This window comes from Bidens hawaiensis, unplaced genomic scaffold (assembly GCF_021521415.1).
Source record: "Bidens hawaiensis isolate Kalapana, Puna unplaced genomic scaffold, B.hawaiensis_p1.1 tig00008041_1, whole genome shotgun sequence".
In the NCBI taxonomy this organism is placed as follows: domain Eukaryota; kingdom Viridiplantae; phylum Streptophyta; class Magnoliopsida; order Asterales; family Asteraceae; genus Bidens; species Bidens hawaiensis.
In genome coordinates, this window is record NW_027491565.1 from 580,956 (window position 1) to 605,179 (window position 24,224).

Here is a 24,224-nt window from a genome sequence, read left to right on the forward strand (position 1 = left end):
TGAGTTCGGGTTCTTTGTGCACCTCTAATATAAATCACCTAAAGGTTTTATATAATTTAATTTTTTTTATACCAAAATAATAGAATATTTAACATGGATATTATTTTTCTTTTATAAATATTATATTATAATCAGATTAGTTGTTTTTTTCTATTATATATCTATCAAAAACCATTTTTATGTCACTCTTTCAAATTTAATTATTCATGAAATTTTGATTTCTCAACGACACACATGTAATGTGTGATTGATGACTCACCTGTAACACCTACTAAATTTACTTTTACAAACTATTATTTGAGTTTGACACATTAGATAAACATAGCCGACTTCGACCCGTTAGAGAAAATAACCTGAATTTGATACACTCATTTGTTTAAGGCTATTTGACTGATGTTGTCAAGAAAATGTCATAAAAATTCAAGAATTTCAGTCAATTATACTATAGCTGACCATACTTGCCACTTCAAAGTTACAATCAATTGAAAATGTTGTAGCTCTTGCAAAGTCGAACATTAGATTTAGTTCCATCATTTTTAGATAGTTTGACTTTCAAAAGTCAAACACAAATTTCGTGTGACTTTTTAACGTTGAAAAAATAGACTACCATTTAACTTTATTTCAGTATAAGTTGTGGTTTAGTGTTTGAATCAAGGTTCATGGATTCCATTTTCTTCCATCCATCTTTACATTTTATTCTATTATTAGACAATTTTTTACTCAACAGTATTCTCTTTGTTGTTATTTGTTGAGAGAAAATTTGAGAAATAAAGGGAATTAGTGATGAGAGAGATAAATGAAACTCTAAGATTTTTAAAGACATTTCATTTTCGTTTATTTGAGCTAATTTAATTAAACTTAGGTTTATATGAACTCTATTTTGATATATGTAACAATGACATGCTAGATTGTTTCAGGTTGGGGTGTTACATGACAGAAAACAGAGCAGAACCCTAATGTATAGCCACTTCGAGACCGGATCAAGCTTATAAGTTCTATTACTCCCCACAGTAAAACACAATATAACGAAAGGTTTAATTCCCGTATAATTTAATGAGACAAGAGTAAATTATAGATAAAGAATTGATACTCATATAATTCCTAAAACGACATATAACATGACTCGACTAAGTGGGTTCGTATTCAAGTTAATGCCTGACACGAAAAAATGTGTTATTGTTGAGGTTCATCAATTCAACTCGTTATCCCAACACAACTTGCACCCAAACAACTTTTAGAATAAACTAGTTTTTTACCCGGCGCGTTGCGCCGGCCAGGTTAGTAAAACTCAAGCGGTGGTAAAACCCAAGTGTTGTCGGCCCCAAGCGTTGATTCGGTAAGTCAACGTGAATTCGGTCGGTTTTGGTGACGTGTGTTATTGTACTGGAATTAAAACCAAATATAAAATGAAAGCGTATATAAGTTGATATGGACCAATAGGCTGACGTCAGACGGTAAAACACGAGCGTTGGTAAAAGCCGATCGTTGTCGATCCCAGAACTAAAACAAAAAAAAAACACAAAAAATTGGCGTTAGCTCATTTTTCATTATTTTCGTTATGACAATTGAACTAAAGAAACCAAAACAAACTTTGCAGACCAGTTCGGTGCCGCCAAGTGCCCAATAAGGCACTTGCGACACCAAACTTTTAGTTTGTTATATATATAATAACTGTTTGTAACTTAAATAGACCAGGTTGCATCTATAATTTAACCAGAAACTTTCAGTTTTTCCTAATATTATTGTTCCTATTACCAATAATCTCCACAAGAACACTCTCCATTCCTGAAATGATGAAACCGAATGCGATCCCTAATCAATATCTCTCGTCGATAAACACCAGACACATGTTTCATGAACGAATGACAGTCCTCACAAGACCTTAAGTTCTTTACAACTCTAATTATAGTCCCAGGCTCGGTTTTTATCAACCCAAACGAGACTGCAAGCTTCTCGCTGTGATGAAGTAACTGCGAAGCCTTCTCTTCATCGTCAATCTCAAGCAACACCTCTGATAACTTTGGATCATAACCGTTAACCCTTAAAGTTTCTTCTATTTCCTCCAACTTCTTGTAAATACTTGCAACCTCAAGGTTACAAGTACTTCCAGCCGTAAATTCGTAAACAACACCGTCAAGTTCAATCCGACTATGCCCTGATGGCTTCACAAGCCCCTTTTGGTTCATTAACCGTCTCACGTTCGCTTTATTCTTCCATTTCCCGTTAGATGCGTACACGTTACCGAGTAACACGTAAGTTCCACAGTCGTCACAAGAATCCATCTTTGCGACTTCAAGGTGTTTAATCAAATGGTCCACTCGCTCGGTATCCCCGTGTACTTTACATCCCCATATAAATGATCTCCATAGAACTGCGTCGGGTTCGATAGGCATGGATTCGATAAACTTTTGAGCGTCTAGTCTTCCGGATCTAGCAAGTAAATCCACTATGCATCCATAATGTTGTACAGTCGGTCTTAGTTTATACACTTTTTTAATGTTATTAAAATACGCTAAACCTTCATCGACCCAACCCATATTCCTACAAGCCGACAACACAGCAGTCATCGTCTTCTCATCCGGCTTCAAACCAACACGCTCCATTGCCTCAAAACAACTCAACCGCCTCCTTACACCGGCCATAACTCGCAAGGCCCAATAATATCGCCGTCCAAACATAAACATCTCTATTACCAGCCTCATCGAAAACCCTCACCGCACTATCCAAACACCCGCACTTCGAATACATATCAATAAACGCCGTCACGACATTCTTCCTCAACCGAACCCCTTTCTCGTCAACAAACTCATTCAACCTCATCCCAACGCTCAACGCTCCGGTCTCCGCACACGCTCTCAACACCGAAATCACCGTCACATCATTCGGCTCAATTCCCTCCACTACCATCCTCTCAAACAACCTCAACCCCTCCACGGGCCGCTTACAATCAACCAACCCCTTAATCACACTCGTCCACGACACGACGTCTCGTTCAGGCATTTCATCAAACACCTTACGTGCACACCCCATTTCATCACACCCGGAGTAAAAATGAATCAGCCCATTTTGAATAAACACATCCTGACCCAACCCGGACTTTAAAACCAACCCGTGAACCTGTGTACCGAATCTTTTACGCTTCAATTTGGCACAGGCTTTAATTACAAACGGGTAAGTGAACCTATCGGGTAAAGGGTGAAATGGGTGGTTGTGATTGAGCCAATTGAGGAAGAGAGTGATGGATTGAAGTGGGTCTGAGTCGGAATAAGCTCGGATGAGGGTGTTGTGGAAGTATGAGTTGATTTGGGTGGTGGGTTTGAGTGAGTTGAGGATATTGTGGGCGTATGTGAGGTTGCCGGAAGGTGATAAAGCGGTGAAATTGAAGATTTTGATTAGGGTTTGAGTGGTGTTGGGTTGTGGGTGTTTGATGAATTGGGCGTGGAGTTGGGTGGCTTGTGACATTGTTGTGATTTCCATGGTGGTGGTAATGGAGATTAGGAACAAGAAAAGAAATGAAGGTTTAGGAATAAGGGAATTTATATAGCTTCGTCAGCGGTCGTCGCGAACGGATGAATTCAGTCAACTCGTCTACTCATCCAGTCAACTCGTCTAAGCGGGTGAGCGAACAAAGAAAAATTGATGGTTTTGCTTGCGAATAGATGAATTCATTGGTGACGCGAACGATAAGGGGTTTGGTCGACGCCAAGTGACGTAATATGACTGGCTGAATTCATCTCTGTTGAACGCCCACAATACATAGCCTTAAAAGTTAAAATCTCTCTAGAATTAGAGTAATAAACTGGGATAATTTTATAGTTTTACCACAGTTATATCAAGATTAAATTTGTGATAAAAGAAACTTGTAGATAGTTGAAAGAGATGGTAATAAACATGTATTAGTGTAAATCATTTTGATGGATCTTACTCTTACATTTATGTATAATTTATTCTACCACATTTTACTATTCAACAACTATTTAGTAGACAATGTTACAAATATTACATTATTTGTTTGAAAAATATATACATCTGTTATTATCTGTTATTGTAGATTTCACCGTATTATTTACAACAATAATAAAATAATAATAATAATTAAATATTATTATTAGTATTGTTATATCCGAATGGCTAGAATCCCCAATACTCATATATTTGCATCCTTTGTATGTGTTAGGGTGAACACAGTGTCCTCGGGGTGGGCTTAGGATTGCCGGAAACACCACCATATGTCTCTTGGTCATTTCAAAAGACACCTCGACTCCGTGTCACCACACTGATTCAGGAAAGAGAGAAGAATAAAAAAGAGTGGAAAACTGAGTAAATCAAGAATGAATGGCTGGGGTGGGCGAGAACACCGCCCTGCCTCCTTAGAACCTAGGACCTCCCACTAAAGGACAAGAACCTCTACTAAGCAAGGCTTAATAATTCAAAAGTGATCGATAAGAATTCACAGGAGGATATCAATCTTCACCCAATAGAAGTCTGAAACAAAAACCTTAATGAAATGTTCTTAGTTACTTTGAAACATATGTGCATGTTGCACGCACTTACATTAGTCATAATTGACTTAGCCTTTGTTTATGAACACATGATTCACCAAAACGAATGACTAGGACAACATCTTGAATGTGAATTAGAACATTAAAGTTATGTGTCACCCTACTATGATTGGGTACTATGTAGTTTATTTAATAAAGCGAGTATATTTTAAAAATGGTGGGAGATTGTCGGGAAAGTATTTTTAAAAGGAGTTAAGAATGTGTTTTGAGTCTAAGAAAATACAAGGAAAATACTTGAAAAGAGTTGATTCACGGATCTACATACACTGCTTCATTGTATTTTAACAAATAAGTCATCAAAATTAATAACGCACATTTCAGATTACGAAATGAGACGAAATTGGCTCAAAATCCTCCTTAGCCCCACCTTCAATTCATCAAGCGCTTTGTACAAAACACTAGGAGACTTTTTTGAAGGCCAAAATGTCACGAGAGCGGGGTTCCCGAGCATGTTTCTTCATCTTTTTTTTTGGGGGGGGGGGATGACCCATAGATAACGCCCACTAAGAAGGGCCTTAGTTTTTTTTTGAACGACGACTTTATTGTGTTTTAGACCACCGCACTCCTCAATTTGAAGAACCCTGTTGCCTCACTTTGACCATACTAATTTGCCTTAACCGAGCCCACCATACTAATTTGCCTTAACCAAGCCCACATAGACTTCAAAGTTTGGTTTGTGTAACATCCCCAAAATTTCGATCCAAATTTGACAACTAAGTAAAGTTGGAGGATCAAAATTATTCCCTAAAATAAGTGTTAGGAAAATTCAAACAAAGAAAATAAAACAATTCTATAAGGAAATTAAAATATTCCATCTTATGTTAAGGATATGGAATAAGGAAATTCCATCCCACGTTGAAATATGTAAGAAAGTGAAAGCATTCCACATGGGCATAAATAAGGAAATTAAAACTCGTCTCATATGGGAAAGTGGTAAAGAAATGGAAGCTCTTTATAATGAAGAGATTTTCCATAATAATATTCTTATATGCCTAGCATGCACACAGTGGTCCTAGTGGATGGTGCGAAGCACCCGACGCGCACGCGCTCGGGCGAAGGGCGTTGGGCAATAGACGCAATGTGGCGCTTTGATGGCGCACTTTGCACTTCGTTCGCATCGCCACGAGCCGCCTTAGTATTTTTGGACAACGAGAATTAGACTAGAAATGACAGGCTATCAAAGACAAGGGACTAAAAGTGAAAAATAATATACATGGACCCATCGCGCTACGCGATGAGTTTAAGGAGACGGCTATCGCGTACCGTGATGGGCTGTGATGACGCATCACACACGTGTCACATTCGGGTGACACGTGTCAGGCCACGTGATGACACGTGGCGTTCATGCAGGGGTGGTAGCATCGCGATATGCGACGCCCACATGGAAAACTCCATCGCGTATCGCGATGGAGTGCAAAATCAGCTATAAAAAGGGGTATTCACGGCTCATTCATTCCACACACCAAACTTTCTCTCTCTAGACTCTCTAGATTTACTCTCTCTATACCTCGGTTTGCGTGCCAAGCATAGTTTTGCGTGCCACCAACCCGACAATCATTACCTCGTAATCCGAGCAAATACTCGACGTGTTCCTTGAAGTGTGTGCCATCTGAAAATAACCCGACATTCTATCTCGAAGTACGTGCACATCACGATGGCCACCATATGTTGCCTCGTGCACGTGCCAACCTCGATGTTCGTGCTAAGCCCCGAAGTTCTGACAATCTAAGCACCAGTATACGACATAGAGTAGAAGTGCTGCTCGTACGAACTTAGGTATCTAACTTCGAATACCCGTGTAAGGTAAGAGTTCTGACCTAAGTCATTATGGTATTATTATTATATGGCTTAGACCATAGTCAGGGGTGTAATACAAACCTTGATCATAATTATGTTTACATAAGCTTTAAACATACAAAGGATTATAATAATGTTTCTTTACAACTAAAAAACATTAGTTTTACATTTATAAGGAAATATAGTTTTCTTCACGATTAAGAAACATAGCATTCGTATACAAAGAATATAGTTAAAACATTGTTTCTTCATGTGTAAGAAACATAAGATTTTACATGCATAACAGTCAATGAATGTTTCTTCTTGAAGAAGAAACAAATTATAGATGTTTATTCATGAAGAAGAAACTCATCATATAATTTGGTAAATAAACAGAAAGACTACGGGTCTAAATATTTTATTCAAACAAATGATCAATCAAGGTTTAAAGCTATTTAAACCAGACTAAAGGTTTATAGCCAGATCAAGAGACGATCCGGATATTCATATACCTATTTTATTATAGGTCAATCAATCAGTCAGTCAATCAATCATTCATTCACAGTCAAGGTTTCAAACGAGATCACCATATCATTCAGAACAGACAATCACAGGTGAATACGTTCAAACCTTTTATAACGTGAATACGTTAACCTTTTTAATCAGTCAAAACATATTATACTCAGTGAGACGAACGGGTGTTTGTCTTAACGAGTCAATCAATGTCTACATGAGATCGAGTAATCTCTAAAACTTTATAAAACAAAGTATAAAATAAAGTCAACTCAGACCGAATACACATGTGTCTGGATCCAAACATAACCGTTCAGCCTAGTCATTCTAAGGCTACGTGGTCGCGGGCTAATGGTCATAACTAGTCTCCCGGAAAGGGCTACGTGGCTCGGGAACAATTGTATGTGTAGGGCAGTGGTACATAGACCAGAAGTAGAAATGCTTCTGCTGAGCTTGTAGAGAAAACTATATTTGTATTATAATGTCATTCAAAATGTTTTATTGAGTCATACGTGTTCACCAGTATATAGCTGACGTATTTTTTCCCCACATTTCAGGGAATACAGATTAGTACAGGTAGCAATACATTCATGGAGTTAGATGCTCGCAAGGTAACGATGGCTCAGTTTTCAATTATTAAAATATTACAAACGGTATTTCAATAAGCTTTATAAATCAAACACCAGATATTTATTATCCGAGAAGTTTTCAAATAAATTAATATTCTATTCAACCAAAGTCTTCCACTAAAATAACCCGCAACTCTGATGTATTTACAAAACATGTACCAACTATTGGTCACACGCATAGGCCCTAAACCGGGGTGTGACAGTTTGGGCGCTCCCTTAAAAAACCATACCGTAGGTTGCCACTTGACAGTTGTTGTGCCACCACAATGGTGGAACTCTCTAGTGTAACACACTACAAGACGAAAACCTAGACGGACTCGATATTCAAGCTAACAACCTCGCAAGACATTACATACATGATTAAACTTTTATTTTTTAATTTAGTTTCATATGATTACTTTAATCAATCTTCTAAAAAACAACTTAGACTTAAATAACTTATCATACTTAGGCCATGTGTAGTGGATGGGCTACAATTGGGGGCGAATTATGACACGTGGCGCCCAGTCAGCATGGAGTGGAAATTTGTTTTTGGGGTGTAATGATGTAGGGGCTACAAGTTGGGCCCATAGTGTGTTTTTTTATTATTTTCTTTTTATAACTAAACTAATTAAATAAAAACCAATTTATTTAAATAATTAAATAAAAATGCATTAAAATTAAAAAGAAATACAAAAAAATTAAAAAACATAACTAATAATGCATTAAAATTAAAAAAAATACATAACTAAAAATATTAAAAAACATAACTAAATAACATACTAATATCCATAATATTTGCGCATTTTTTCAATTCGTTGTCGTTGCAATATACGACCTCTTCGTGTGACCCGGCCGCTTTGAGGGATTCGTATTTTTCACTCAATTCCCGCAATTCCAACATTTGGTCAATCTTTTCGTGTTGTTTGTTGGTTTCGTTCATGACATCGTTGAGTTCCTCAACACATTTTTTTTGTTTTTTGATGATTTCTCTCATGGTAGTGGCGACTTCCACGAGTGTCGGTTGGTTTGGGTTGTTTGTAGGATTCATTTTGCTAAATTTTTTGAAGAAGATTTATGTTTATATAGATGTGAAATGAAGAAGAAGGATATGAAATGAAGAAAAAGGTATATATTTATATAGATATATAATATATTGTTTTAATTATTTTTTTTATTTTGTACTATTTGACAACGGTCAAAATAATAAAATATTATTATTTTCTCAAAGTTTAGGCGATAAAGAGAATCCGCCCTCGCCCCAAATCACCCAAAAATCACCGGGGGGAGGGGGGGTGTTCTAGCCCTTTGTCGCCCTTTCTCGCCCCCATCTCCCACCCACTACACTCAGCCTTACCGACTATGAATATTCTTTTCACATCAACTCATTCTCAAAACTGACATCCCAATAAACATATGGTCAATGGAAACAGCAATTTGTCCCATAGTGGAGTCTTGGTAGTCATGGGCATTAAAGTAATTTCCCAAACTACAACGGCTACATGGCCGCCGACCCTGTTAAAGTCACACTCCAAACCCCAGTTACTTCTTCTTCATAATAATAATCTGTTCCAGATCTGCTGCTCAGCCTGCAACCATGAACCTCTTCAAGAAGAAGACTTCACCCAAAGGTTCTTTCATTTTTCCATTTCTTGCATAAAGTTCTCTGCTTTTTGTTCAGTTTTTATGTTAAAGTTTCAAGATTTGGCAAATGTAAACTAATTACAGTCTTGAATATTTAAAGTTTGAGATGGGTTTAGAGTAAAGTTGGCTAATTTAGGTTAAAGATTAATTTCTCAATTTCTTGCATAAAGTTCTCTGTTTTTGTTTAATTTTTATGTAAAAGGTTCAAGATTTGGTAAATGTAAACTAATTACAGTCTTGAATATTTAAAGTTTGAGATGGGTTTAGGTTAAATTTGCCTAATTTAGTTAATTTAGGTTAAAGATTAATTTCCCAATTTCTTGCATAAAGTTCTCTGCTTTTTGTTAATTTATCTGTTAAAGTTTCAAAAATTGGCAAATGTAAACCAATTACCGGATCGAATGTTGAAAGTTTGAGATGGGTTTAGGTTAAAGTTGCTTAATTTACTTAATTTAGGTTAAACACTATTATGGGTCGGAATGATTATGTTCAAGTTTTATGTAAAAGTTTCAAGCTTTCTTAAATGTAAACTAATTATAGTCTTGAATCTTGGAAATTTGAGATGGCTTAGGTTAAAGTTGCCTAATTTAGTTCTTTAAGACGAATTTTACATTTTTAAATTGTAGCTTTTACCCCTTTTCTCAAAATACATGGGTTTAAGTTAAAGTTGCCTAATTTAGGTTAAAGATTAATATTTTAAGTGCCTAATTGACTCTGGTTTGGGTGGGAAGTCTATGTTCATTTTTTGTAGCTATTAACATGTTTATTCTGGGAATGCTTGATTCATTCTTGCAGTATTTTAGTTACAGATTCTCTTGTGTTGTGTTTTCTAATTTGATGACGAATTTCTTCGTTTTGTATTTGATTTGCAGATGCACTGAGGGAGAGCAAAAGAGAAATGGCTGTCGCCACACGCGGTAAAGTTCATTTCTTTTTATAGTTTCTTTTGTTTTTATGTCAGTAGAATATGTAGTTACTACATGTGTTTTAACAGTAGGAATACAATAGGGGATGATAGAATAAAGAAAGATACATAGTTTTTTATGCCAGTCTCCAAGTACCATAAGTCATTAGTAAGTTAAATTTTTTCCACTTATTAAGATTAATCTTAAACGCAACTATTTGTTTCCAGGGTGTAACACTTTAAAAGTGAAAGAATATCTAATTATTAACATTAGGTGTATGCTTACTGTTGATTTGATAGTAATATTTTCTTTCACTACTTCAACTTTCACATGTTTGTAACTAGGTTCATGTTTAACTCATCCCATTTTAGTATCCGTTGCCTCAAGTATAATCACAGAAACAAAATTGTTACAACGAAATTATAAATCTTAATTAGGATTTTTATAGATAAATGCTAGCGTCTATATTCTAATTTGATTTCATTTTTCATATTTTCTAACATTATATTTTCAAACATATATATTTCTTTTTTCTCTTGATCAAGCTTGACTTAATTAAATTGCAGGTATTGAGCGTGAAATCGCATCCTTGCAAATGGAGGTATATTATAACATCCTTATGCTACATATGATTTCTTTCTTACCTTCATTTAAAGTTCACACATAATATGTATCTCAGGAGAGGAAATTAGTTGCAGAGATTAAAAAAACAGCTAAAATTGGGAATGAGGTTCGTGCGTATTCTGGTTTTTGCATCTTTTACAACTATGATACCATTTATAGAACATAAAGATTACTTTTTTAATGAATATGATTAGGCTGCCACCAAGATATTAGCTCGCCAGCTTGTTCGTCTTCGACAACAAATAACAAATTTGCAGGGGAGCCGTGCACAGATTAGAGGTGTAGCAACTCATACACAGGTATAATTATATAAAAATAATATACTGGTATTATATATGCACCAAACTATACTATGCATGGTTACTAACTTTTGAGTTGTTTTTGCAGGCTCTTTATGCCAACACATCTATCTCTACAGGAATGAAAGGTGCAACAAAAGCAATGGTTGCCATGAACAAGGTATAACTTAAAAATATTTAACCGTCACAAAAGTAGCTTCTATATAATTTGTTTTTTTTTTGTTTACAGGAAATGGCCCCTGCAAAACAAGCTAAAGTTATCAAGAATTTCCAGATGGAGTCGGCTCAGCTGGATATGACGGTAAATTTCATTACATTATATGCATATGAATATCTTACCATTGCAGTTTTGAAGTCACATTAATAAGTTTTCATATCAGCTGCAACTAATTGTTACTTATTTGTTAACAGATTGAGATGATGTCTGAATCCATTGATGAAACCTTAGACAAAGATGAAGCTGAAGAGGAAACAGAGGAGCTTACAAACCAGGTAGATATTATTATGCAACTATGTTTTCAAATATTTATTTTTTAGCATCTCTTGATAAAAATTTAACATTTTTGGCCTACGTGTTGTGTAGGTGCTTGATGAGATTGGTGTAGGCATCGCGTCACAGGTTAGTTCCGCAAGTTGAATATAATACAGTTTTTCTACACGCAAATATGAAACTTTTTTTTCAAGAAAATGGACAAAGTGTTTATTGGCACAACTTTCTAATAACATTCTTTTTACAGTTATCTTCTGCACCAAAAGGCCGTCTCGGACCCAAGAAAGTTGACAATACTGTCCCCAGGTATGCCAGTTAGTTAACTTTTACCATATTCACCCCTACTTGCACTTATTCACAAGAAAACACAAGTTTATAATAATAATAATAATAATAATTGTTATTATTATGTTTTAAAGTAAATTACTCTTTTGCATAGTTACATGTTTCTTATTTTTTAATGACAAAACCATAAGCATGTTCACTTTCATATAAATAAATAACCTCGCTAAACATATATTCACAAGAAAACATATATTCACCCCTACTTGCACTTATTCACAAGAAAACACAAGTTTATAATAATAATAATAATAATAATAATAATTGTTATTATTATGTTTTAAAGTAAATTACTCTTTTGCATAGTTACATGTTTCTTATTTTTTAATGACAAAACCATAAGCATGTTCACTTTCATATAAATAAATAACCTCGCTAAACATATATTTTGTCTCGTAGTCAAACATACACGAATATCAATTATTGAGGATTTATTATACTCGTTTTATTTCGTTTTTTTTTTGTAAATAATTTCTATTTGTATCGTGCAGCTCTGAGTCAAACGATATTGATGATCTGGAAAAGAGACTCGCTTCGCTTCGACGCATTTGATATGGGAAACACAGCATTTGAAGGGGATCGGAGTGTTAAGTATTTTTGTGTATAGTCGTGTATTGTCTCCTTATAAATGTTTAGTATAACGGACATTAAAAAAACTGTTTATGTTTCTTTACAATATGTAATCAAAACCAGAGTCAAAACCCTTGAAACATGTTAGAACCTAATGCTAGTAATTACTGGATTTTATATAGTATTTTTATTTTGAGTGAATTTGCCATGGGGTGGTTTTGATAAATATTATGGTCCCAATAACACATTCATGTGGATGTCACATTCGAATATATTTCACGATGAAGCATATACGTATAGATTCGGATATCCAACCATCTAAGTTGGGTGTGGCTCTAAACCAGTTTATTTCCATCGGTTTAACATTGCTTTGCTTCTACGTACCGTGTAGTTCCATTCTTAATGCATTCTAATTCCTGCACCACCTGCATTATCATTATGAATCAATTAAACTAAAAATAGTTCACAACAAACTATACATAATTTATCGAAAAATAGTTCACAACAAACTATACAAAACGGGGTCGCAATAAAACTTACATCTTCCATTGTCTCTCTTTTAGCAGGATCTTTCTTAAGACAACCTTCGGCTAATTTTACCATAAGATAAAGTTGGAAGACATGAACATCATGCGAATCAAGAATCTTCTCATCGATCAGAAGCGGATAATTCTTGTCTTCAAGAAGCGGTCTTGCCTGCACGTACAATTTCAAGTTTCAAACTTAATAACTCGACAACTTTAATGTTTAACCAACCGCTCGCCTTACCCATTCCACTAAAGTTTTATCTCCAAATTTTTCATCTCGTGTCCTGCATCCTGTGATGAGCTGTAATAAAACCACACCAAACGAATAAACATCCGTCTTTGTCGACACTTTCCCACACTCTGCATACTCCGGTGCTACATATCCAAGGGTCCCAACCACACCAGTTTCATCAGTATCAACACAAACCGTTCTTGCTAGACCAAAATCACCTAGCTGATTTACATTAAATAATAAGTTACTCATAATATGACTCGTAAAATCTTATTATTTCGTGAAATGTTTCGTTACCAGTGCTTTGTAGTCATGTGTTACAAGAATATTATTCGGCCTCATGTCTCTGTGTATAATGTTTATCCTGTGAAGATAATCTAACCCTCTTGCTGCTCCGAGTGCAATTTTTATTCGTTTGTCCCAAGTAAGTTCATGGCCTGCATATTATAATAAAATGTCATTACTCATTTGTACATTCACCTATCACATACACACACACACACACACACACACATATATATATATAATGTGAAAAGATCCAATACACTAATCCTTAACGTACATTAACGTACGCGAATTCCGTTTTTCACGAATCGATCCATGAAATCACATCCCAACATCTCTGAATCGTCAATACATATCCAATTAATCATTGGTTAACCGAAAAAACAGTTTTGGATCGTTAATCGATCAATTTTTTTCTTTTTTCACGAAGACCGTTTTTTTAGCGTTTTAGGTTTTTGGCTGAGCGTTTAATTTTTTGTGAGCGTTTTAGGTTTTTGCCTTTGTGCGTCTATTGTGTACCTCTCGTACGTTAAGGCATTAGCGTACAGTATCTCTACCCTATATATTATATTATATATATATGTGTGTGTGTGTGTATTTTTTTTAATTCTTACTTGATAAGTGTTGATCTAATGAACCGTTGCACACAAACTCGTAAACAAGCAGCCTATGTGTTCCTTCCGAACACGATCCCAACAACATGACTAAATTCGCGTGTCTTGCTTTACTGAGTACCTTAACTTCAGATTTAAACTCCTTCTCACCTTGAGAACTCACATCTTTATGTTGTTTAACAGCAACTTTCAATCCGCATCTTAGTGTTCCTTCGTAAACAGAACCGAATCCGCCTTCTGATAAATACTTCTCTGAAGAGAAACCGTTAGTAGCTTGTAGCAGCTCGGCGTAAGTGAAGTCTTGCTTTAACCGAACATTGGGACGTTTGTTTTCACAAACCGAACAAACAGAATATTCAAAATCGTCTTGTTCTTGAACCACTTCTTCATCGAACGATTCTACCTCGGTTTGATCTTTACTTTCAAGAATAATATTTGCAGGTTGTGTGTTTTTAAAATATTCATCTGCAGTGGACAAGTTTCTCGCGTCTGTGCAGCTTGAAACTTCAGAAGCTGTGAAGCTTGTGGTGGATATTATCGATGCAGATGAAACGTCAGAAGCTGTGAAGCTTGAGGTTGAAACCATTGATGCAGATGACCGGTAACATGAATATCCGCCTTCTGTTTTATTATGTAAAGTTGTTGCTTTTTGAGCATTTGAAGTTTCTGTTAAATAAAAGATGGCAAAATGATTATAAATAAGATTAAACGCTTTACTTGACTAATGTTGACCCGAGCGAAAATTAGTTAGTTACTCACTCTTTAGTGAGAGTTCTTGTTTTGACATTACGGGTATCATTTCACCGTAAGTAACATGAGAAACATGTTCACTACTTGCAGTCCTTTTAGCCAGTTTTTGCTTCTTGTCATCGATCGTTATCAGCCCTCTAAGCTTTTCGATTGTTCCGTCACGTTTTATCCTTAGTATGCCACATGTCAGCTTCTCCGTATAATATTTTCTGTCTTTCTTCATCTGCCTGAAAAAAAAAAATTAAGGTTATTAATTAGTTATTAATTGGTTATAAATTTGAATAATATTATTAGAGGTTTACTTTCATGTACCTCTCAAGCACCACACATGTCACACTTAAACTTTTTGCAACTTCTACTGCAACTTTCTTTACCGAAGATCCAACTTGCACATCGACGTAGAATTTTATCTGAAAAATGCGTTTTTTTGAACTTCGTTTAACGAATATAAAATCATGTTTAAATAGAAAATCGGTTAACATTAACAACCTTTTCGTCTGCACAAATGGTAGACAACCGGATCACATCCTCACGTTTACAATACTCTTCCCTCCTCATATGTTCATCGTCTTTACTCTTGGTTTTCGCTACATAGAGTAAGTTTTTTAGACATTTTAAAATGTTGCATTAAGTTTTTAAAATTGTAATGATGAATGAAATGTTGCACACATGGACTAGGATGGTGAATAACTACAAGGAGTGTGAGCTCGTCCCCTGGTCTAACCGGTAAGCTTTCAAAGGCCAATATGACCGGACTTATACCATTGTTTCTTGATGCATCATGAATTACCATTAATGTTTGTACTCCTTTAGACATGATGTTCTTCTAACTTGTATAAACTGCAATATGGTATATTTATCATTTACGGTAGAGTAAACTGCAGTTTTCGTCCCTGTGGTTTGTTTAAATATACAGTTTTAGTCCAATAGTTTCAAATTTGCAATTTCCGTCACTGTGGTTTCATTTCACTTGCAATTAAACCCGAACATGCTAACCCCGTTAAGTCTGGTCGTTAAACGCATCTGCATGCACCTCACATGAGGGACAATTTTGTCCCTTTTCTCCCCAAATAAACCCCAGCCCCTCACGTGAGAGGGCTGGCGAATTAGGCTGGGGGTTTATTTGGGGAGAAAAATGACAAACTTGTCCCTCATGTGAGGTGCATGCTGATGGATTTAACGACCAAACTTAACGGTGTTAGTTGATACGGGGTTTAATTGCAAGTGAAATGAAACCACAGGGACGAAAATCGCAAATTTGAAACTATCGGGCTAAAACCGCAGATTTGGACAAACCAGATGGATAAAAACCGCAGTTTACTCTTTATGGTAAGTTACACTTTATTATTAACTTTTGCTAAAAGATTATGAATGCACTATTCATTATTACAACATTACTCTAAATTTGTGTTCATTAATAATAGACGCGTGCATATAGTTAACCGAAAACACGAAAAGGGATAGTAAAAATCACACCATGAAAGTTGAAGTTGAAGTTGTTCTTATAGAAGCAGCCTGCAGCCTAGTTTGAGTTCATTCCTTCGGATATCCTTTATTTGTGGCGACGGGCCTACGATCTTTAATATTGTTAGGAACAAGAAAAGATTGTGTATTTAAGTTAACGTTTTTTCACAGCTATGCTTTCATGGATCTTGTTTTATCCGATAGACAGCCGGCCAGATGATTTCAAGTGAAGATTTCAAAGCTTATTTTCAAATACATTATTTGTAGTTTGTATGGTTGTGTTGTTTCTGTACAAGTATTCATCTTTTTTGATGATCACAATGTTGGTTCATGCAAAAATGACCGTTGAATGTCGTTGGTTAACAGAGTATTCGCGGGCCCTTTCTTTACTAATAGTTGATCAAGGTGTCAAAACAGACGGGTTGACTATATATAAACAGAATATAGTCAACCAATAATTTGATTTGGATAATGGTAATATGTTTAAAAATCTCATCTTATCTAGCGGTTATTAAACGGTTGATTCTCGTGTTGGTAACCGACAAAACTCGCAACCCAACAGTTAAGATATAACCCATGGAATGAATCACCATTTGATCACAATGCTATGTGATAGAAGCCGATTCGAGATGGCTAATCTCCCAAGATATTGACCCTTTGAGCGGGTTAGACTCCAAAGAAATAATAGAGAGAATGAGACGTTGTTTTATCAATTTTCTTCTTAACATTAAACAAAGTTAAAATGCCTTATATAGGCTTACAATGCAAAGGAGTTAATTAGCCAACACTACTCCACTACTCTAAATTCTAGGAATGGAAATATGCAACAAGGAAACATGCAAACTAAATTAAAGGTACATTACTTAAGCATGCAAATTAAATGTGGTTGTAAATGAACGTATGTTGGTGTGTTTGGCACGTATCACTATGCATTAATTTCATCTACATGAATGTTTTATACAAAACTGATCCAGATACAGAGCCACATAAGTGCTAACAAATATGTTTAAAACACGTCGAGCTACCAACCCGTTTTAAGTTAAAATAATATTTATAAAGATCGACCCCAACTTGCCTATGATCCTTTCAACGCCTTTACAACTTCATAATCCTATACCCGAGTCGTACCTGTGAAAATTTTTAAATCCTAATCCCATACCCATCGGGTTTCAGGTACCCGTTCCATTTGTTTCGGGTTACGGGTATACTCGTCGGGCTCGGGCTTTTCGCAGGTAAAGTAAGTAACTAATTACATAGGCATTTTTTTATATTAAATGTTTTATAATTATATATAAAAAAATAACTAATTAACAGTAAGGCAAAATTAAATTAACATTCCACATCTTTCATTACCATAATTTTAAGTATGCATCCCAACCAGACAAAAATAAATATGCATCCAACAAAAAAAACAAACTCTTCCACAATACAATTACATTATAAAAAAACATAGTTTAGATAGATGCTAAGATCAAATCTTAAATTAATTTCCCACATCTTTCATTGCCACATCTTTCATTGCCAGGCTTGGATCCTAGAACATTAAAAAAAAAAAACCATTAAACTTCAAACATAAAGATTACAAATCAAACTGACACAGTTAACTAATTTCCCAAATATTTACTTCTATAAGCAAATTTTAAAGATGTAAACGAGCTAAGCTACTAAAACTTGGCTCGCTAAAAGCTCGAATCAAGCCGAGCTAAAACGAGCATGAATTTCTAGACTTTTAGCGTTTTCAAATCAGGTTCAAATCTTTGACTTAAATACATGAACAATCCCTAAATTTGCAGCAGATTATGAAGCCAAGAACATAAAAAATGGTTTCTGTTATTTCCTTGTAATTTGCTCTACATTAAAATATAAAAATAAATTTAAAAAAGTGCATAATTTGATATATAAAAAATTATAGTTATAAATGTATGTAAAAGTAGTTTCACATGCATATAAATAAAAAAAATAACAAAACGAGTAGAGCTCAAGCTCTCTTAAGTTAAAGAAGCAAAGCTCTAGCTTAAATAAGCTCGGGCTCATCTCGATTATTCCCCTATTTCTTAATTTGAAGCAGATTATGAAGCCAAGATGAAGAAAACATTGGTTACCTTCTCAAGGTAATCAAAGAGACGATTCAACGCATCATGATTAAAATTTGAACCAAATTTCTGCACGAATTTTTTTAAAAAAAGAGAGCCAGTTAAGACAAAACACTAAAACAATCATCGTATAACTTATTTTGATCGAAATTACCTTCTCAAGGCGTCGAAAAAGAGCTTTTCGGTCAGCTTGGGAAGGGTTGCCAGTCTTAGCTGTCGACTTTTTCTTTCTTTTAACTTTCTGCTTTAACATCATACAATCAAAAAAGCTAGTTAATCATGCATCAACAAAAAGTCAAAAAGTCAAAATACACTTCTTGTTTCATTTTATGCTTAATGTTAGCCATTAGAGATAATCAAGCCCATAATACATAAGTATGAAGAAGTTAGTTATTCACCCGAATGTCTCTTCGCTTATTATGGTAAGCCATGCAGCTACAGATCTGCATCACAAAATATATGTAAATACATCAGCACAAAATAATCACTCCAATATTATGATTATTAGTTTATTACTATTAAATAAAAGAGACGTGGCAAATTTGACTGTTCGGTGTTTTGACGTGGATGATACCAATTATCAGTGTCGAATAACAATTTCACTTACCTGAAAATAATCAGGCTCCTCAAGGATATTAATCTTATCAGCAGAGGCATCTGAGTTTTCACAAGCAACGCATTCGCCTTCTGCTGCGGTGCCTATATTTTCATTTTCTTTAATGTTAACCTGCATTCCCTACAATTATCATCAAGTCAAATCCTAAAATCCAATTGTAGCGAAAAGTTTATTAAAAAAACACAAGTGCGGTTAAGTTGACATGAAACACTAAACACTACTTGTTGATGTTCACATCATTTCTACAAATATTTGTGTGAAATAAAAATAAAAATCATAGTATTTATAAAACCAACTTTTGAATAAAACTATTTCTTAAACTTTATTCCATAGAAAAATACACTAGATGGCAACTTTTGACATGTTTCCTTTTAGATGAGTTTATGTCCCATTTGGGTAGTTAAAAACTTTTTAAAATAGATTTAAAGAACATTTATCATTGTATATTAGTCGAAAATTTTCTATATAAGCTGAATATTTTTATATATAATTCTAACATCTAAAGATGTCTATATATACAATCCAGAATTTAGAAAAATGTTGTATTACAATAATAATGATTTCAAAAATGATAACTACTTAATAAAAAAAATGTCAAAATTATTCTACCAATTTGAAAGATCGTTTAATGTAGCTATGGGTTGTTCGATGAAATAAGGGAAAACCGAAACTTAAGAGCATTTACATTCCATTCTTATCTCTCTATATATCTACATCATCAGTGGCGAAGCTTGGACATACACGTCGAGGGGGCCGGACTTAATATGTATAAAAAGTTCATAGACTAGAGGGGGACGGGCTCAAAATTCCGGTAGAAACGGGTAAAATTATACCATGTATAAAAATTTTCGGCTGAAAAAGGATAAATTTACACCGCCGAGCGAAAAAACGGAGGAGGCCGAGCTCAAAATTTCAATCGGAAACGGGTAAACTTACACTATGTATAAGAATTTTCGGACAAAAAATGATAAATTCACACTACCAAGCAAAAAACCGAGGGGGCGGGGCTCAAAATTTCGGTTGGAAACGGGTAAATTTACACTATGTATAAATAATTTCGGCCAAAAAGGATAGGTTTACACTACCGAGCGAAAAAACGGAGGGGGCCGGGCCCACCCCTGGCCCCAACTAAGCTGCGCCCTTGTACATCATTTAACAAAAAAAAAACCACGTTTTTCTCCAAAATTTCTTTTATCTTTTAAAAACCTCACACGTCTGCTTCTCTATCTCTATCTTTATCATAGTCACAAGTCACAACTCACTGATACTTAAACGTGTAACTAGCGTGTTTTACCCATTAGAGATAATCAAGCCTTTCATACATAAGTAAGGAAATCACCTGCTGCATCATATATTCTCTGTTTTCTGATTCCCATAGAATCTCCTTTAAACGACTTTCTTTCTCGTCAAGCAGGTAGCCCGCGATCTACACCACACAATATGCTATTTATTAGCTTGAACATCATATTTGTATGAAACATCACTCTTAGTTTGTAACAGTTTGAGTTACCTCAGAATCATCAATATCATCAAGGGTATCAGTTTCATCAACACACTCGATTTCTTCGAAATTTTCAACTTGTTTCATGTTACCCTCTATTGCCTACATTGATAAAAAGTCAATACATAATAAACACATCTTATACATATTACTCATCAACGCGCTGCTTGCGGTGTCCCTCGGAGGACAAAAGTGAAGTTGCACATTTTTTGACGTTATTTTACTAATTTGGTGAAAATAACGATAAAAGAGACGGAAGGTTAATCATGCATCATGCGGTGGCATTGATAGTCAGGGCCGGCTCCGAGAAAGCAAAAAAAATTTTGTGCCAAAGGCGAAATTTTTTTGGGCCTTAAGTAAAAGGAGTATTTTGTGTATTTAAACAATTTAAAATTTATATGAGTTTATTTGGTTATAACTGGGTTGTGTAAAAAAACTTTTGTATAGAAATAGAATTAAACATGACTCAAATGAGAGCAGATATCATAACCTTTGGGTTGAGAGTAATACCCCTTTGGCACTAGCCAAACTAATGTTTATGTAATTAAGTTTAAACACTAAATATACATATTGTTTTAATAAAAATACATAAAATTTACAAAAAAAAATTAAAAAAAAATCCGGGCCTGTGGCCGTCGACCACCCGGCCACACCTTATGGCCGGCCCTGTTGATAGTTGAAAGACAAGGATACATGCACCAATAGAGGTGTGCATGAACTGAAAAAACCGATTCGAAACCGAAAAACCCAAACCGAATTAGAAACCAACAGTTCGGTTTTGAGTTTTATTAAAAACCACAATATTGGTTTTGGTGCGGTTTTGTGTTTTGTGAATAACCGAAAAAACCGAACCATAATAACAAAAAAACTGAAAAAAACGTAATAACCGAACCGAACCAAACCAAACCGTAATCATTAAAACTGAACTGACCTATAACTATTTGTTTAATTCTTCACGTGATTAATAATAATAATAACAACAAATAATATTACTCTATTAAATGTGCATCGTATATGTTGAATTACTTTTTGGTTGAATCGTTTATGTTTTATCCACTTGAATATTTTTTTATATTTTACGTTTGCTATTGAATTTATGACATTTTATTTATAGTTTTGAATGTGGGCATCATTTTTAGCTCAAATATTCTACGCACAAATAAACAAATATTTTGTTAATCATTATCCTTTAAAAAAAAAATTAAGCCCAATTCAATATCTTGGGTCATTTTTTGGCCAAAAATACCAGTAGAAAAAAAAAAAAAACGAATTCAAAACTGAATTGAACCCGAAATCCGAAAAAACCAAAACCGAACGGTTTTGTAAAATTGAAAAGCCAAAAAGTTTGGTTTTAGCCTAAAAGGCGCACCATACACCAGTTAGGGGGTGTCCCAACACACTAACAATATAACATTAAACAATCAAATATATCTGCAAATTACCTGGATCACAAGAGATCGGTGGCAATCGAAATTGAGAGATGTGAAAAACCCTAGTCTGTTATAACCCCTTTTATATTTATTGTTATTATTTTTATTATTATTATTATTATATATCCGATATATATTAACACCGATCTAGCTAAAGGGAATCGAACATGGGTTTAGAAGAAGAAAGACTTGTTGTATACCCACTGGGCCAGCGTATACCAATGCTCTAATCCTCAGTTATATATGTTTTAATATATGTTTAACTGTATACATTTATAAATAAATAAATAAAATTTTAATTTGGGGCCTATTTTTTTGGGAAGTCCTAGCCTTACATATAAAGTGTTATAAAAATCGTTAGTCACTAGTCGGACGGTGAGGTGAAGACTAAGGATTAATCGAATCAAATTTTAATGTATAATATTTAGTTTAATATATACAAACACACATTTTATATGTAATTTCAATTTTATACATACACTATTTGACCCGAATCTCGTAGGAAACCGATGGTTTTAGTTAGAATCTCGATGAAAATTGATTTGAGCTGGAATCTCACCGAAAACTGTCGATTTTAGTCGGAACCTCATAAAAAAACTGATTATGTCCGGTCAATCCTGATTTTGGTCGTATTTGACCATTGACAAATTAATTGGTCGATTAGCCCATAATTAATCGGTGAAGTGGGGACTAGCAATTAGTTAGGGATTAATTGGCCAGTCGGGATTTTTGCAACACTGAATTCATTACCATTGAGCTAGCTACGTGACAAATGCGTTCTAAATATGGCAATAACTTTGGACAATCCTCCTCCTATTGGAATGGGTATGTTTTATAAAAACTACACACAAACGCTCGGATTATTAATAACCGATGACACTTCAAACGAGCTATATACACAAAACATTTCATCTATCGTACCTTTGTTCGACAAATCCCTTTCAGTTAGTCAAGTTTGCTTTACTTGTTAGAGTAGTCTTGTGTAAATGCGGGGATCTAGTTGTCGTATTTACAAACCTAAGGGTTTTTGAGTTAGTTTTTCTGCTAGTTTAAGTCCAATAATGTTTTGTATAGATTAAGGACCATAGAGTTACAAATAGGAGTTATTTGCAATCTCAATCAAGTTAACCATAACATCCGTGTTACCACCTTTACCGTTCTTGATAAAAAAATTTTATATCCATGGGCTTACAGAGCAAAACATGCGCCCGTTACAAGTAGGGGTGACAATCTTGACCCAAACCTTTTTAAATGGGTCAATTTGGGTTTCGAATAAGCATTTGAAACTACGATGACTTAACACTGAGAAAGTCGTATGACTAAAGTAAAACCGTGGCCTACACTCATTAAACGTTTTAAAATCTTATCAAATAAAAAGATGAACCATAAGAAGCCACGACGACTCAAAACTTAGCATTTCAAAAATGTCAAGAGCTGTGTTATCGAACAAAAAACAAACTTTATCAAATTGCATCCTCATTAACCTTAAGCGCGCCTCATTTAAGCATCCCACTCCTACTCCTAGAACATATAACTGAATCGCAACCAAAAATCAAAATGTGCAATAATTACTCATCCATTTTCTCTTTGCCCTAGTCATCATGGCACATTTTTTTGAATGGGGCTGATCAAGGAAAAAATAAATAGAAACACATATTAAACTTCAAACAAAAAGTTACAAATAAAGTTGACCGATTTGACCATTTTCAGGAACATTATTTCTATAAACAACCTTAGAAGTATAAACATGCATTATGCTTATATATAACTTATGTTATTTCTATATTAAACTTTAAGCAATCCAGTTGTAAGTTCGTTGAAGTCAGCTCGCTAAAAGCTTAAGCCCTAGATGGTCCAGTTAACTATATATATAATGTTTTCAATATAACATACATTACATAGTATAGTTATTGTTAATAAACAAAAATAACTAAAAAAACTTACATGTTATATATTATAATTATAAACATAGATAAAAATGGGTCAAGTTATTCTACAAATGGTAACAAAAATAAGAAGTGTGAGAAGTTATAAATAATTGACATGTGTCAAGTGGGGACCAAAAGAAAAATGTTATAGAGGTAATTGTACACATTTTTTCTCTTCACATGCAATGCACATGTTAATACCCCCATAATTTTAGAACGTTTATAACTTTTTCGTATGATATTTTTTTTTTTAAAAAATCATCATAATAACAAGCGTTTTTTATCTTTAATATGAGTATGATTTTTGTTATATAAAATTTAAACAAAAATCACGTCATTGTGTCTTTTCGCACACCATTGTGTCTTTTTTCGTCATTGTGTCTTTTCGCATACTATTGTGTCTTTTCGCTTATCATTGTGTCCTTTTTCGTCATTGTGTTTTTTCGTCATT

At 34.6% G+C, this 24,224-nt stretch overlaps 2 protein-coding genes, 3 long non-coding RNA genes and 1 pseudogene across 6 annotated transcripts; 1 reads left to right on the forward strand and 5 right to left on the reverse strand.

Annotated features, from left to right (window-relative positions):
- Positions 1–1,712: 1,712 nt before the first annotated feature.
- LOC143636699 (pentatricopeptide repeat-containing protein At4g21065 pseudogene) lies at positions 1,713–3,535 on the reverse strand (annotated as a pseudogene).
- Positions 3,536–8,910: 5,375 nt separating this feature from the next.
- Positions 8,911–12,396, forward strand: LOC143636700 (vacuolar protein sorting-associated protein 2 homolog 2-like). The gene is made up of 11 exons (XM_077104227.1): positions 8,911–9,090; positions 9,976–10,020; positions 10,575–10,609; positions 10,688–10,738; positions 10,827–10,931; positions 11,020–11,091; positions 11,161–11,232; positions 11,343–11,423; positions 11,515–11,550; positions 11,669–11,727; positions 12,255–12,396. The coding sequence occupies exons 1-11, from the start codon at positions 9,057–9,059 to the stop codon at positions 12,313–12,315; spliced, it is 651 nt and encodes a 216-aa protein (XP_076960342.1). The 5' UTR covers positions 8,911–9,056; the 3' UTR covers positions 12,316–12,396.
- A 211-nt stretch (positions 12,397–12,607) lies between these two features.
- On the reverse strand, positions 12,608–14,964 carry LOC143636701 (proline-rich receptor-like protein kinase PERK8). 2 transcript variants are annotated; one of them, XM_077104229.1, is made up of 5 exons: positions 13,992–14,964; positions 13,390–13,529; positions 13,102–13,314; positions 12,874–13,029; positions 12,608–12,749 (listed from the first exon to the last, which is right to left on the reverse strand). In XM_077104229.1, the coding sequence occupies exons 1-5, from the start codon at positions 14,575–14,577 to the stop codon at positions 12,693–12,695; spliced, it is 1,152 nt and encodes a 383-aa protein (XP_076960344.1). In that variant the 5' UTR covers positions 14,578–14,964; the 3' UTR covers positions 12,608–12,692. The 2 variants fall into 2 exon arrangements, with proteins under 2 accessions (XP_076960344.1, XP_076960343.1); XM_077104228.1 differs by having other exon boundaries at positions 12,610–12,758.
- A 353-nt stretch (positions 14,965–15,317) lies between these two features.
- Positions 15,318–16,513, reverse strand: LOC143636703 (uncharacterized). The gene is made up of 3 exons (XR_013154289.1): positions 16,218–16,513; positions 15,411–15,581; positions 15,318–15,328 (listed from the first exon to the last, which is right to left on the reverse strand). It is a non-coding gene; the product is annotated as an uncharacterized LOC143636703 (long non-coding RNA).
- A 991-nt stretch (positions 16,514–17,504) lies between these two features.
- Positions 17,505–19,036, reverse strand: LOC143636704 (uncharacterized). The gene is made up of 3 exons (XR_013154290.1): positions 18,906–19,036; positions 18,308–18,539; positions 17,505–17,739 (listed from the first exon to the last, which is right to left on the reverse strand). It is a non-coding gene; the product is annotated as an uncharacterized LOC143636704 (long non-coding RNA).
- A 1,161-nt stretch (positions 19,037–20,197) lies between these two features.
- LOC143636705 (uncharacterized) lies at positions 20,198–21,917 on the reverse strand. Its single transcript, XR_013154291.1, has 3 exons — positions 21,858–21,917; positions 20,425–20,517; positions 20,198–20,340 (listed from the first exon to the last, which is right to left on the reverse strand). It is a non-coding gene; the product is annotated as an uncharacterized LOC143636705 (long non-coding RNA).
- Between the last annotated feature and the right edge of the window lie 2,307 nt (positions 21,918–24,224).

What these genes read in the sequence shown, in the direction of transcription:
- LOC143636701 (XM_077104228.1), bottom strand. Translation starts at nt 14,577, where the DNA reads ATGGTTTCAACCTCAAGCTTCACAGCTTCTGACGTTTCATCTGCATCG. An exon ending in ATTAGATCAACACTTATCAA is followed by an intron (nt 13,530 to 13,991) that starts GTAAGAATTAAA and finishes TATAATATGCAG; the next exon opens with GCCATGAACTTACTTGGGAC. An exon ending in AAAGAGAGACAATGGAAGAT is followed by an intron (nt 12,759 to 12,873) that starts GTAAGTTTTATT and finishes ATGATAATGCAG; the next exon opens with GTGGTGCAGGAATTAGAATG.
- LOC143636700 (XM_077104227.1), top strand. Translation starts at nt 9,057, where the DNA reads ATGAACCTCTTCAAGAAGAAGACTTCACCCAAAG. An exon ending in CAGCTAAAATTGGGAATGAG is followed by an intron (nt 10,739 to 10,826) that starts GTTCGTGCGTAT and finishes GAATATGATTAG; the next exon opens with GCTGCCACCAAGATATTAGC. An exon ending in GTTGACAATACTGTCCCCAG is followed by an intron (nt 11,728 to 12,254) that starts GTATGCCAGTTA and finishes TGTATCGTGCAG; the next exon opens with CTCTGAGTCAAACGATATTG.